General features: G+C 42.3%; 1 protein-coding gene across 1 annotated transcript in view; it reads right to left on the bottom strand.

Moving 5' to 3' along the window:
* STK17A (serine/threonine kinase 17a) overlaps positions 1–5,860 on the bottom strand; it is a 29,240-nt gene extending 23,380 nt beyond the window's left edge. Inside the window, exon 1 of the mRNA XM_030944242.1 lies at positions 5,494–5,860. Coding sequence (XP_030800102.1) covers positions 5,494–5,672 — 179 coding nt within the window. The 5' untranslated portion in view covers positions 5,673–5,860. The remainder of the gene's footprint in view (positions 1–5,493) is intronic.
* Positions 5,861–14,900: the final 9,040 nt, after the last annotated feature.

Raw genomic sequence — 14,900 nt, 5'->3', positions numbered from 1 at the left:
AAAAATAAATTGAGAAGCCCTTTAACAGCAAGTGATTTAAACACCTGATAGATACTAAGCCTTACACCAATAAATTTAGGTCCCTGCCTGGGTTCAACCAGGCAGGTTCAACTTCTCTGTTTTCCTTATATAGTCTCTGAATGCACTGCGTACTTCCTCTTGAATGTTGCCTTAGTGCAGTCAAAAGCTTTTAATTCTAGTACCAGGAAGGACCTAGAGAAAGTGGCTTAGAAAAGTTTGAAATCTCTATAATGCATCTTTCAAGTACCGTGCTGTTTTGAATTACATACAAAACCTATCTGGAAAGAAGTTAATTAGCCTAATGAGTACCGATGTTGTGATTCACTGTGCATTAGTCACTATGGAAATAAAACAGTATTCATGGAGCAGCAAGAAACAGCAAGAGCCACCACCACTGTGTGTGGCCATACATGTCCTGTTTAGCTGAGCTGGCCACAAGCCTGATAGGTGACGTTATCCAAAGGACAGGTTACACGGGAGTTCAGCCGGCTGACAAATACTAATTCTAAATTGTTTCAGACCAAGAATCCTGCCCAAGATTCCTTTTGGTTATGCCTATAATTAGAGCTATTATAACTACTGCCTGTTAGAACTCATCTTTTCTGAATATGATCCCCAAAAAGATCAAACTTGACAAACCTGATGTTTATAACCAGTGGAACTAATTACTGTGCAGTAATCTAGATTCATGTCTGAGAAAATTTCAGAGCTAAGATCCAAAGATAGCATCCACTATATGGTTACGCCAACAGATAAATTTTAAAGAATTTCTTTTTGATTGAGACAGAATAGTAGATAAGACATATATAAACAAGCATTCTTATGAAGTACACATTGCATACATTTCACCTTTGCTTTTCTTAAAGTCTTGATTTTCAGAACTTATTATAAAAAAGTATATAAAATAGTGTCAGATCACATCATTGCTACTTCAGTGTAATGAGAAGAGCTAGCAGGGAGAATGTTGCATGGAAGGAATAATTTTGAGATTAAAATCTTAATGCACATCTGTCAAGTTGAAAACAGACCACCAGACATCCAATCATAAATAAAAATGCTTTGGAAGAAGACAAGAATAGGAAACTCTAAATAGTTCTCAGTCCTCACAAGAGTCTCGAATATTCAAGAATTATGAGTTAAGATAAATCATATCTGATTACAAAGAAGCTCAATGTCACCTTTTCAGATTGCCAACAGAATTTGCATTGTTTCATTAGGCACACTTTATAGCTCAAAGGAAAATTGTCAAATCACAAATCAAATGTCAAATCAGATAAGCAGCAACATTTATATGACACCAATTAATTTTTTGTCCTAGGATCAGAACAACAGAAAACCAACCTTACTAATTTATTTATAATATATAAAAATAACTAAGCTTAACAAAATATTTAAAAATAACTAATCTCATTTTTAAAGTGACCTATAAAATACTGTCACTGTAACAAATGCAGGAATAAGTTCTTTCTGGGAAGATGTTTACTTTTTATAAAGTTCAGAAAAAAGCTTTTCTGAGATCCACAATAATATATGCAGTTTATTATGTAACTCATATCAAACATTTCTTCTGAAGTGTGGGTTTTTCCCCCGACAATTCTGGATTTCCAAACAACAAAGTGCAGGGATTACATTTCTGATGTTCATGAATATTTTACTCACATAAATTTATTCTCAAATGGCAAAACCAACTACTTGCAACTCTTCATTTTCACCTCTTTTATTTTTCCTTAGTTCCACAGCTACTTCACCCCAGCTGTGCTACTGCAGAGAGCAGCTGAGGACAGCAGTGTCATGGCACAAAATGGTACAAGTGTCATGTACTGCTAAGACACACATCCCTGAAACCTACCCAAGAAATAAAAGTTCATGCCAGAGTTGTTCTTTTAGGGGGGAAAAAAATCCAAGACATGCACATGAAACTACAGCCACATAACTAGTCAGGAACAAATAATATTTCACACTCCTTGGATGATTACACTATTTCTTATTCTTACCTTTGGGTGGAGAATGAGCTTGTATGCTTTAAGAAAAAACAGGAATGAGAAGAAAAAATGGAATTGCACTGGACATATTTACATGTGTGCACACATTTTGCTAGAAGATAATTTTATTGTGGATCAATCATTTAAGGTGACCATTACCTTCCAGAAGACAGACCAGTCAACTTATTCCTTCCTCTAACCTAGCTCTAGAATCAAGAGTATTATTTTCTGTACACAAATGATGACTTCCAATATGCGCATAGCTTGTTTCACATAAAAAAAGGAGTGCAACATTCCATCAACAAACTGAAGAATTAATAGCCTAGTAATACTTTGTCTGCAATTAGGAGTTTTTTTCTCGAGGAAAACGAGTAAAGCAACTAAATATAATTATAGTAGACTCCTTAAGGAAGCATTTGGTAGTAAAAAATGTATTGTTCCCCATTTTACGGTACAATTATGGCTTAAGCACAAATGGTAAGGGGAAGAGTTAAGCAATTGTCTTGTCCCCTGCAAAGGTGACACGGCTTCAAACAAACCTAACTCAAGCTAGCACTGTCTGAAAACATTTAAATCTCAGCGAGGTGATGGAATGTGGCACCCTTAAAACAATCATCAGAGGTAAGTTTGATTTCAGACCTCATGCAAGTTCAGATTTGTGAGAATATTGTGATTCTGAGGACAGTAAAATTATTAAAGCTGTGAATACTGGACCAAAATGACATATATTAAATAATTTAATTTAAAAACTTTTATTTCCATGTCATGTTAAGGAACTTGCAATAATTTCCTTTCCTAAGTAGCCATTATAACGAAGTTTTTGATATTTTTCCCAAGTGAACCTGGCTTTCCCAACAGCTGTGTTTCAACAGACTTGCAAATGCCTGTTCAGCTACTGAACAAGGCAGCGCCTTCTCAAGCACATAAGCTCTACATTCTGAAAGCAGTTTTTTCTCCTGTGAGCAGAACTAATAAGCCTGACTTCCCATGGGTTTGCACCCAAGTCCCTCTGGTGACACTGTGATCAAGTTCCTCCTAGGTTCATCCATGCTTCTCAGGACTGCTTCCCCCAGGATTTTTGCTCCCTAACGTGCCACCTGTGGCCAGAGCCCCCGTACCACTCCTCCCAGCATCACCAGAACTATAATGCCTTCACATTCTGCCATGTTCCGCTTTCCTACCCACCTCCTCCAAACACAGGAGACCAGAGTACACAAAATGGAGGCTCCAAGTTCCCAGGGAAGTTCAACATACACGTGCTGACTGACAGAATGGGAGGCCAAAGACTGCACAAACCTGCTGAGCTCATACAGCAGCCCCGATCTCAGCAAAGGTGAAAAACCTACTTGCTTCTTTCTCCATACTCTCAGTTTACAACACAATCCATACAAATGTTGTTACTTTCAAACCTACCTAAAGTTCAGCTTTCAAACTGTTTCTCAAATTCTGGTAAATGGGATGGACAAACACAGAGTGTATAAACCTTTTTCTACCAAATATTAATGCTAAAATAGATTATGTTGTGTGCAAAAGGACTGCTTTTCATTGAAGACAAAAACCTGCCATACCTGGCTGCTAATTTGTTCTTTGTAAAGATGAACTCTACCCAAAAAGAGAGAATTACACGATTTATGAACACATAAAAGTGAAACCATTTGTGTTAATAAATTATCAATAAAATTATAGTTATAAGTGGCACAGAGACTTTCCATCTACATTTTGTCGCAGATTTGGCAATAAATAATCTTTAATGGGAGTATTTGAGCTGAAGTATCTGCTTTTTAAAAAACAAAATTTAAAATTATTGAATAAAAAACCAAGCACATGCATTCAAATGTAGAGATTTCTATATTCTAAAAGAGAAGATAGTGATAACCCTTATAAAGTTGGGGAGAGATAGTCTGAACCAAAAATATGTGCAACTGTTGCTCAAAACCACGCCAAACACTTAGAACTGCCACTTAACTCATTTTAACTCCTGGTGCAAAATCACAGCCTTCACGTGAAGGTCATCCTTAAAATATTCAAAAAATATTCCACACAAAAATCCATGCTGCTATTTACTTGTTTAAACTGCAGACTAAGACTTGAGCCAGTAGTTAATTCTTATTCTTAGGTTAAGGAAATCATCTGAGTTGCACTTTTTTGTTCCAGAAAGAATCCTCATCTACTCCATGCTCTGATTAGGCCCTTGACTATCACCTGGCTCTGAGGGAAATGCTTATTCCATGGAAGAACTGCAAAATATTTTCTGAAGTCATCTGAACCTCAAATAAAATAAAAAAAGACGCCCAAACCAAAACAGCAGTGATTACAGGACATTCTGTACTACACTGCTCCCATGCCTTTTGGACTGTTTCTTAGAATTTAGGCTGATTTGTAGCCTATGTTTAGTTAGCTTCAGTTTCCAGGCCTTGGACATTGTGGTCACAACAAACTATAAAAAGCCTTCTTATTCCATGGGACGTTTCTCCCACCTGCTTACCATCTGAATGCTTTAGACTACTATGTTTAAACAGGTATTGTTTTACTGGTACATCAGAGTTACTAAGTGAGCATTAAGCTAACACCTAGGCAGCCTAAATATTTGTTACAGGTACCTCCAGCAGCTGCATTTGCCTTGAAACTCCTCCTTAGCTCCAAAGGGGTTGGTTTTGCCACTGTATAAACCGAGTCACACAGCGAGCATAACTTGCAATAGAACACACATTGAGGAGGATGTCTTTCCATATATCCAGTGGTATTCCATCTAATCTTTTTTACTGAAACAGTCTTTGGATGAAGCACATGTAATTCTAAGAATACTACTATTCTTTAATAGGAAGTGACAGAATTTCAGACAAAAGTATTGGTTAAGTGGTGCTGAAATTCCATATATGTAGTTCCCAAGGTGCGGAAATCTTTTAATGAGCCTTTTCACTGTAAACCTTGCATTCTATCATGTGTTGAAATTATACATGAACTAAACCTTACATGTGCAATCACTTCCAAACCCAAGATTTTAACCAGCTTTAACTCCTTGAAAAGTCCTTGAAAAGTTCCACCATTAGATTACTCTCAAGCATATGCTATCCCAAAGGAGTGTAAAATTGTTTTTCCACTTCACAGCATAAAGAAGAAATAATAAATACTTAAAAAAAAAAAAAAAAAGGGGGGCGGGCAGGTTTTCTTCTCAAATGGGACTCTAGACCAATATCCACTACTCCACACGGGCTCTCAGGGAAGCACAGCATCTCTCCCCAGCCAGATCGGCAAGCTGGGGAGCCGAGGATGACTTCTCCAGCAGCAGGAGGGACGGACAGCTGCGGGGTACAGCTGCCTCCCAGCACCCTCCTGCAGCCGAGCCAACGCCGGGGGCACGCCCTCGGAGCCGGCCCGGCGCGGGCAGAGCGCACCGCCGGACGCGGCGCTACCCCGGCAGGGACCCCCGGCCGGGCTGCCGCAACCCCCCGGCCCCACTCCTTCCCCCGCCGTCCGGGGCAGCGCTCACCTGCCGAGCTCCCGGCCGGGGCTGAGGCTGTACCGCTCCTGGAAGGGCTCCGTGCGGATGGGCGTGCGGATCTCCGCCAGGAGCCCGCCCCGCCGCCGGGATCGCCCGGTCGCGGGCTGAGGTGGCGGCGGCCGGTCACCGCGGGAGTGACCGGGCTGCGGCTTCTCGTCGGGGCTCATGGCGCGGGGCTTCTCCCTCGGCAGGGGGACGCCGACTCCTATTCCGTCTCCTTCTCCTCCTGTGCTCCTGTCTCCCTCCCGGTGTCGGTGTCGGTGCCTGTGTCCGTCCCGGCCCGCGCTCCCGCCGGGCGCTGCCGCTGCCGCGGGCTCGCGGAGGCTGCGGGCAGCACGCGCGCCTGCCGGGGGGCGGGGGGTACCCGCGCGGCCCCGCCCCGCGCGCGCCCAGCTCGGCGGGCGGGCCTGAGGGAGGGACGGCGGGACAGCGCCCCCTGGCGTTTAAATGAACCCCGTAAAGCCGAGATTGTGTGTGAGGGGAGACACAAGGCTCGCCTCCCTCTGTAACTTGGGTATCTTCGTGTCGCTGCAGCTGGAGGATCCTCCCCCACCATTCGGCCCCATCTGGAGCACTGTGTCCTATTCTGGGCTCCTCAGGACAAGAGAGATGAGGAGCTACCGAAGAGGGTCCAGTGGAGGGTGGCAAAGATAATCAGAGGCCAGGAGCATCTCTCTTATGACGGGAGACTCCGGGAGCCGGGCCTATTTAATCTAGAGAGGAGAAGACAGAGAGGAGATCTAATCAATACATACAAATATGACAGAAGTGGGTGCCAAGAGGATGGTGCTGGACTCTTTTCAGTGGTCCCCAGTGACAAGATGAGGATTAATGGCCACAAACTAAAACTCAGGAAGTTCCACCTCAACACCAGTAACAACTTCTTTACACTGAGGGTGGCAGAGAACTGGAACAGGCAGCCCAGGAAAGTCATGGAGTCTCCTTCCCTGGAGACACTCAAAACCAACCTGGATGCATTCCTGTGTAACCTGCTGTAGCTGACCCTGCCTCGGTGATCTCCAGACGTCCCTTCCCACCCTAAGGACTCTGTGATTCTGTGATCCCCAGCCCAGGACCCCACTCTGTGGGCACTCAGGTGTGCTCCGAGGGGCAGCAGGGAGGGAGTGTGAAGCCCGGGGTGAACCCACAGCAGGTGGAGGGCACTGGCTGTGTGGGACATCCAGGCTCAGGACACTGGGAACAAGCAAGGCTGACACGGGGTGAGGAGAAAGGGGCAGCAGCAGCTCTGCACAGGGCAGATGCACCTGGGCCCACCTGCTGAAGCCTCGGTCCCTGTGGTGTCTGAGGCACAAGCCTCAATTAAGCCTTTCCCACAGCCGGGGCGTGTGTGGTGCCTCTCCTCCATGCGTGCCTGAGATCCAGGTGTCTCTGTGAGGTGTGCTGGAATTGCCTCCTAGTCATCAGTTTGTGCAGGCTGGTGGGAATTGCTTCATGGATTTGGCATGAGCCTAATTGGAAAAGGCTTGAGAAAAGCATGTGCTCACTTCTCAATCCCTTCACTGTCTCGATTACTTAATGTACGTGTTAAAGAGACCTGATCTGTGTGGCTGTTATTTATCAAGGCACTTCTGTGCCACGTGTCTCTTTTAAGGGCATGTAACCTCCTGCCAACATCCAGAGCACAGAGGAGAAAAGACTATTGAGGAAACAGGCCAACATACGGGAAAGGATTCAGTCCAAACCTGGGTCATGGATCCGGGATGGGAGTACAATTGCTGACAAGCAGTGCGCTGGAATCCCCTCATGCACTTACTGCCAAATCTGATTTGCAGAAAAAAGTAGAAACATAGAATTGTTTGGATTGGAAGGGACCTTAAAGATCAACTTGTTCCAACCCCCTGCCATGGGCAGGGAGACCTCCCACTAGGCCAGGTTGCCAAAGGCCCATCCAGCCTGACCTTGAACACTGCCAGGGATGGGGTCATCCACAGCTTCTCTGGGCAACCTGTTCCAGTGTCTCACCACCCTCAGAGTAAAGAATTTCTTCGTAATATCCTATGTAAACATCCTTTTCAGTTTAAAACTATTCCCCCTTGTCCTGTCACTGTCACTTTAAGTTCTTGTAAAAACCCCATCGTTCTTGTGGTGGTCCCTCCAGGCACTGGAAGGCTGCAATTATGTCAACTTGGAGCCTTTTCTTTTTCAGCTTGAACAATCCCAATTCTCTTAGCCTTTCTTCGTAGGAGAGGTGGTCCATCCTGCTAATCATCTATAGTTTAGGAATAAATACCAGAACCAGTATGTCAAGTAAGAGAGGGTTAAAGTCTTTTGGTATCAATGTGCTTTCCACTCAAAAAGTAGTGAAAGTTGTAGCACAGGCAGGATATTCCTGCTGAACATTAAAATCTAGATTAAACTGAGATTATATAATTGTTATATCTGAAACTACATATCAGTGGCATTTACTACAGAGAGGAGGTTTTTCCTGACAAATACATTGGATCTTGATGGTATGTGGTTTCAGATCAATGAAGGTTTCAGATACTTAATTCTTGTGACATTTTCTACTTCTTTACTTACTTTCACAATCACATTTTTCTGGAGGAACCCTGCTTAAAATTTATGAAAATCAGTGTAATTACTCATTCTGAAATATGAACATATCTTCCACAGAATACTTTGGGATATTTAAGGTTCTCTGGCTGTATTTTAAATTAACTTCTAGATTCTTAAATGCCTTTAAAAATCTAGCAAGTGGTTCTGTTTGGCTTAGGAAGACAGATTTGGTGCATTCTTAAAAAGAATTATCCAGAGAATACAAAGAATCCTATTATCCTGCAATGAGCAGGAACATCTTCAACTTGATCAGTTGAACAACCTGTCCAAGCTGACCTTGAATGTTTCCAGGGATGGGATATCTACTATTTCTCTGGGCAACATATGCCAGGATTTTATCACCCTCGTTGTAGAAAACTTCCTTATATTTAATCTAAAACAGCCCCCATTCAGTTTAAAACCATTAGCCCTTGTCCTATTACAACAGACCCTGCTAAACTCTTTGTCCCACATCTCTCTTGTAGCCCCCTTCAAGTACTGGAATGCTGGTCTAAGGTCTTCTCCAGCCCTCTGAGCAGCTTTGTGTCCTCCTCTGGACTCACTCCAGCAGGTCCATCTTGGGACCCCAGAGCTGGATGCAGCCCTGCAGGTGGGCTCTCACCAGAGAGGAGCAGAGGGGCAGAATCCCCTCCCTCACCCTTCTGGCCATGCTGCTTTGGAGGCAGCCCAGGACACGTTTGTGTCTCTGGGCTGGGAGTGCCCATGGCTGGGTCATGTCCTGCCTCTCATCCAGCAGCACCCTCAGGTCCTTCTCCCCAGGGCTGCTCTCCCTCTGTCCATCTCCCAGCATGTGCTGGTATTGGGGTTGCCCCAACCCAGGTGCAGCACCTTGCCCTGGTCTTGTTGAACCCCACGGGGTTCCCATGGGGCTGCTTGCTGATACCTGTGAATGGCATCCCATCCCTCAGGTGTGGCAACTGCACCACTCAGCTTGGTGTCATTGGCAAATTTGCTGTGGATGCACTCCATCCCTTTGTGTCATTAACGAAGATATGAAACAGCACAGGTTCCAATATGGGCTCCTGAGTGACATCACTTGTCACAGATGTCCATTGGGACTCTGAGTCACTGACCACCACCCTCTGAATGTGACTGTCCAACCAATTCCTTATCCACCTAACAGTCTACCCATCAAATCCATCCCTCTCCAGTTTGGAGAGAAGGATGTTGTGGGGTGCCATATTAAAGGCATTACAGAAATCCAGATAAAAGACATCTGTAGCTCCTCCTTTTCCCACGGATGGAATCACCCCATCATAGAAGGCCACTGGGTAGGTCAGACAGGACTCTCCCTGGGTGAAGCTGTGTTGGCTTCCAGGACCTTTTCCCACTTTGCTATGCACTAGCCATAGAACAGATGATGCTTTGCCTAGTAGTACCAGAAAATTGTGGAGCTGATATGTGATGTATTCATTTCAGTTGTCCCTCTAGAAAGGATAAATAAAAGCTTCATGACTCACTGCAGTTTCACCTGTGCACTAAAACAGCACTGATCTCAGTCTTAAATTCTGCAGCATAAGCTTATCAGTGCTTTCTACACAGGGAGAAACACACATGGATGTGAACAATGCTTATCTAGAGATAAGCTAACAGACATAACTAGGCTGGTTTTTCTCATGTGTTACCTCCTCTCATGTGTTACCTGAAAATGTATATGCTTTTTCTCTGCTGTTTGGGTATTTGTCTTCAATCACTTAAATATTATTAGCTGCTGTCTGCTCAGTCGCACTCAGATGTCATAGAAAAATTAAATTCTGCTGGTACAGATAACATTAACTCTTCTATGTTTCAATATATATATTTTTTTTTCTGCCAGTAGCATCCAAGGAATTCATTGTTATGAGCTGTGTTTGGCCTGCAAGCTAAGGAACAGAAGGTGAGGTGAAAGACACCACCACATGTGTTCTGTTAAAAACAATGTCCCTTTAAATTTATGTCTGGATGCACTGGAGTAAGAGAGTGATTTCTATTCTGTCCTGAAGAGGTGGATTGGAAGTGTTGCATAGGGACATAAGTTTTGTTCAGTTATATAAATCTGACTCTAGCTTGATCATCACAGGATGATTTGTTTTCCCAATAAAAAATGTATTCAGGCAGCTTGTACATGATAGAGGAGACACCTGAAATCATCATCATCATCATCATCATCATCATCATCATCATCACAGTCCATTTGTTACAGAAACATGAAATCTTACCATCAGTAGCTCAGCACTTATAATTTAAGATAGTTTTCTATTATGAATTGCTAAATTCATCCTTTCAACTTTTGTACTGGTAGAGAACCATGATCTTCTCTGGCTGGAATTTCTGCAGGCTGCTGAAGTTCCATTCTGAAGTTAGTTATTCTGCATTGAAGTTATCTATTTCTTGATGTGGTGGTTTTATCTGTGAGGCGACAGGAAGAATGCACATTCCTCACCTCAGGGGTTTTAATCCTGTACTAAAATGCCTCTTGTCATCACAAAACAGAACTTACACAAGAACTCTGAGTACCCAGCATCACTGAAAAACTGCCCTCTCCTACTTCTGTACAAATGGATGTTTCTTACCACCTGCAGCGAAAAGTGTTATTAATATTTTTTCTAGTTTAAGGGAGGAAGGCATGGCTCCACTAAGTGGCAGCAGTAAGCATCATTACTGCCACCTTGCTGAATTATTTTTATATTCATGAGAGATTTAATATAAACTGCTGCTCATGTTACAATAAGATTTATTCCCCTTTTTCCTCAGAGGGTTTGATTTCATCATTTCTAAGACAGATTAATAAACTTTTGCTTAGGGAATCTACCAGTAACCTTTTCAAATACTCTCACAGGTTCATATTTTGCAGAAATTCTCCTTTGAATATGAATTTTACATATGTTATTACAATATTAACTTACCAGTTGAAAAGCACATCATATGGGTCCCCACGCACTACATTGGGTGCTCCACAGATCAGTTTCCCAGCTTCTCTGCAGTGGCCAGGCAGCCCCGAACACAGATTCACCTTTTACAAAGTTGGTAGACTGTATTCTACAAAATCCAAGATGCATCCTCCTTATTTTATGGCTGTGTCCAGAGCACATACTGTTTCAGTTTGTACATTTGGAGGACATTGCTGAAGCACAATGATGGTGCTCAAAAGTCATATCATGGGCTTTACATACTATAGAAGTAGGGGTTAAACTCTAAGGTCCCAGTTCTGCTAATCAATGCACATATCACTAATGCTGTTAACTTACATGCCTAAAGCAGGGAAGCTTATTTTCCATTGCCAAAGATGCCAAAGCTGTCAGCAAACATATCCTCACACACTGTAAGTATAATCTTAGCAATCTTATAGCAAGCTTATAGCAATCTCTATTACTAATTTCAGTCATTCTTGAAAAGTCACTGATTGTACTTCAGTACCAAGACATACCTAAGAGGTACTGAAGTCAAACCACAGCTTGTATCAAAGTTCCTAAGCAGATTCCTGTGCTGCCCCAGCTGCATTTCTGCAAAGCTGTTACCTAAACACGATGACTCCATGAACCATGCTGGTAGGGAACCTGTATTGTTTGTCTACAGACTAAAGCACATGAAGTGCTGAAAACAGAAAAACTGGAGCATGTGCAGTTTATTTTTGTATCCTGTTCTGATCTTGGAAAACCAGCATTAGGAAATCACATCCAACAACACTTTTACAGTTCTTGTCTGTGGTCCATTTTGAAACTGACTGGACACATTTTCAAACTGCAGAGTATTTGTAGAATTACTTTTTTCTTTAGAACTGGTTTATTTTGTAAGTGGGAAACAAAGATAACCCAAACCAGTCTTCTAGTTTCATATTGCAAAAATCAAAAATTAAAATGTTCCTGAAGTGTATTACTCTTCACAAAAGGAAAGGCAAGTTACCTCAGTGTTACTATTGCTTATGATAGGCACAGAAAATTCCCCCATGCAGCCCCATTATTTTCTCTTACCATAGCAGTTAATTAATTATATGAAATCCTACATGCCAGAAGTTCAGGAAAATAAAACCCCATTTGTTGCACTCTTTGTGTGTTCCAGTGACTTCTATTCTATCAAATCTCAAAGAGCTATAACACAGCATTGTGCGGATAAGCTTCATTCACACCTCAGTTAAAACAATATAAATCTGCTTTACATCAAAGCATAATACAAATAAGGATCAGGGCTCATATTTCAGGTAGAATAATACAGTGGGTATTGTTCTTCTAAATTTAGTTTCTAGAGAGTAGGAATTAAACACAGCCACACACGCTTCATCTTGATTGATCCATGAAAGGTATTTTCAGTCAAAAATGATTTTCAAGTTTACCAGAATTAAATTTTAACAATAGTAAAAGAGTGTGTCTTTGCAGCTCAAGGAGGATTTATGATTAGAGAAGACACAGCAGATCCTTTGTGCCTTTGTTCTCTTTGGCCTCTTGTACATGGATGAACAACAACAGGCCACATGTGGATTTATTGTCCTTTGTAGAAAAAACTATTACACTGCCGCCACAGGGCAGGAAAAGATTGTTATTGATTTTTAATATCCTACAGAAGTATTACAGTTTTGTTAGCATGCCAAGAAAGATGCTGGATGTACCCATGGAGGCGTCACTTGGACTGCTGCTCTATTTTAACAGAAATTCAGTTATTTGTCATAGAATGTTAAGGGGTTGGAATAGACCTTAAAGACCAACTGGTCCCTATCCTTTCTGGCATGGGCAGGAACACCTCCCTCTAAACCAGATTGCTTAAGACTGTATCCAACTTGGCTTTGAATGGGTTCATAGTATCCATGGGTTCATAGTATCCATGGGTTCACAGAATTTGAATAGAGTTATGGAGTGGGTTCTGTCAAAAGCCATGGTTCCAGCCACATACACAGATCACTGCGGCAGAAACTGACACCTCTGATGCACCCTAATGATCAGCAGCTCATCTCGCTGCTTTTTAATCAATATGGATTTTCCCTTTCTTTATATGTGAGCAATGCATAGAAATCCAGCTTAGTGCCAAAATGCCCTCTCTCTCACTTCTTCCTCACACCCGTGCACAATCACACACACAGGATATGAATAAAAGCTGAGCTATGAGACCTGGATTTCTTGAGCATGGGCAGGGGTGGGTGGTACTCTTGCCACCAGCACCACCATCCCTGCTGAAGGAGAGCCAGCGCTGGGCCTCGTGGACCTGTGCTCCTCCATATGGAGTGAAATGCACTGCTGGTTCCAGAGGAGCTCTCAGGAGTTCTCAGAGTCACACAGTTTCCCATTTGTTACTGATTTGTCTTGTGCAAGATATGCGTACCACTTCTGTTGGAGTGTCTTCCATGGATTTATATTTTTCCTCATAGAAACAGTGCCTCATATTTAAGCTTTCCCATCCTTCCTATAGTACCACGATTGCTCATGGGGTGCCATTTATGTAAGAAAACAGGTATGGTGAGGAATGTGTCTGCTGACGGTGTATCTGAGGCGTGGTAATCTATCCTGGAATGTGTTAATGAAACGCCAGAGATATTACAGTGACGAGCAGGAGAGAAATGGGTGTGACATACTGAGATGTGGGGGCACCTTGCTGTGTATTTGCTGTCAACACAGTACAGACCCAGCATATGCTATTAAGAAATCATCCTTGCGGTTGCATTTCATCCCTACAATGCAGTAATTATACTTAGAAACAAGGGATATGTAAGTAGCATACACATTGCTTTTGTCTCTCTGTTTGACCAGACATTTCCTATAGTGAGGAATAAGTTCCTGTGCTCTCAAGGCAGGAAAGCATGTGAGAAGAACTCCAAGTTTTAGACACGTGCCCTGAAAAATTGAATAAAAGCAGTGGAAAGGCCTGAAAACAATAGTGGGAAAGGACATGATCCTGAAACTGCAATTTCTGAAATTAGTGGGCTTTGACAATGCCAGTTTCCATCCTCTATGAAATAGTTTATTTGTAATAGACAGTCCACACAATGCCATAACAAAGTGATTTTATTGACATTCCTCCATAGTGATATGGTTGAATAGAAAGCACAGCCTGAGTATCATGTGACATTTTTCTGTCAATAAAAGCAAAATCAGTCCAATAATGAGGACCTTTCCTGCCACTGACTTTATGTAGTCTTTAACAAAAACCGTAACAGACATTTCCGTTAGATAAATCGGAAGCTGCAGGGAATTTGGCTAATGGTACAATATTTACTATACCTAGTATCTACTATCTACAGGAATCTGTTTTTCTACTGGAACAAAAGAACTACATGACTCACTAGTGAGAAAGTAACAATCTAATCTTTTGGACCTTGTGATAACTGGAAAACCTATCCCAGATTTAGTGTATTGCAGTAGTTTTATCTTTTCAAAATGAACACTGAGGTACAGCAAGAATAATAAAAAAGCACCGCATTTGTTGTAGAAAGATCTGTTGGTCTGCATTTGACTGAAAGCGTTTAATCTTGACTGGGAATCCCTATTAATATTACTATGGAGACAGGGCAAATATAATTCCAACAGAAATTAAACAGATCTCCAGTCAAATTTGTTCTTCTGAAATTCCATGGACTGTCAATGGATTAATAGTGAAGGATGAGTTTAACCTGTCCCCTGTGCATATATATTTTTAGCTTATTTCAGTTTCAATTTTCATGCTCAAATTGAGTATCCTATTGTTTCCAACTAGAGGTATGTCAACTATTTGTTACAGTGAAACTCGAACAACAAAACACAATCCCAACAAACACTCCCCTCCCCACAGGCCATCTCTCAGACTAGACTATGAGCTCAAACCTCAGCTACAGTTCATTCAAAAGTTCATGGGCACTTGAGCAAAATGGGTGTAAA

Source organism: Camarhynchus parvulus, chromosome 2, assembly GCF_901933205.1.
Source record: "Camarhynchus parvulus chromosome 2, STF_HiC, whole genome shotgun sequence".
Classification (NCBI taxonomy): Eukaryota; Metazoa; Chordata; class Aves; order Passeriformes; family Thraupidae; genus Camarhynchus; species Camarhynchus parvulus.
This window is presented reverse-complemented; position numbering and strand designations above follow the sequence as displayed.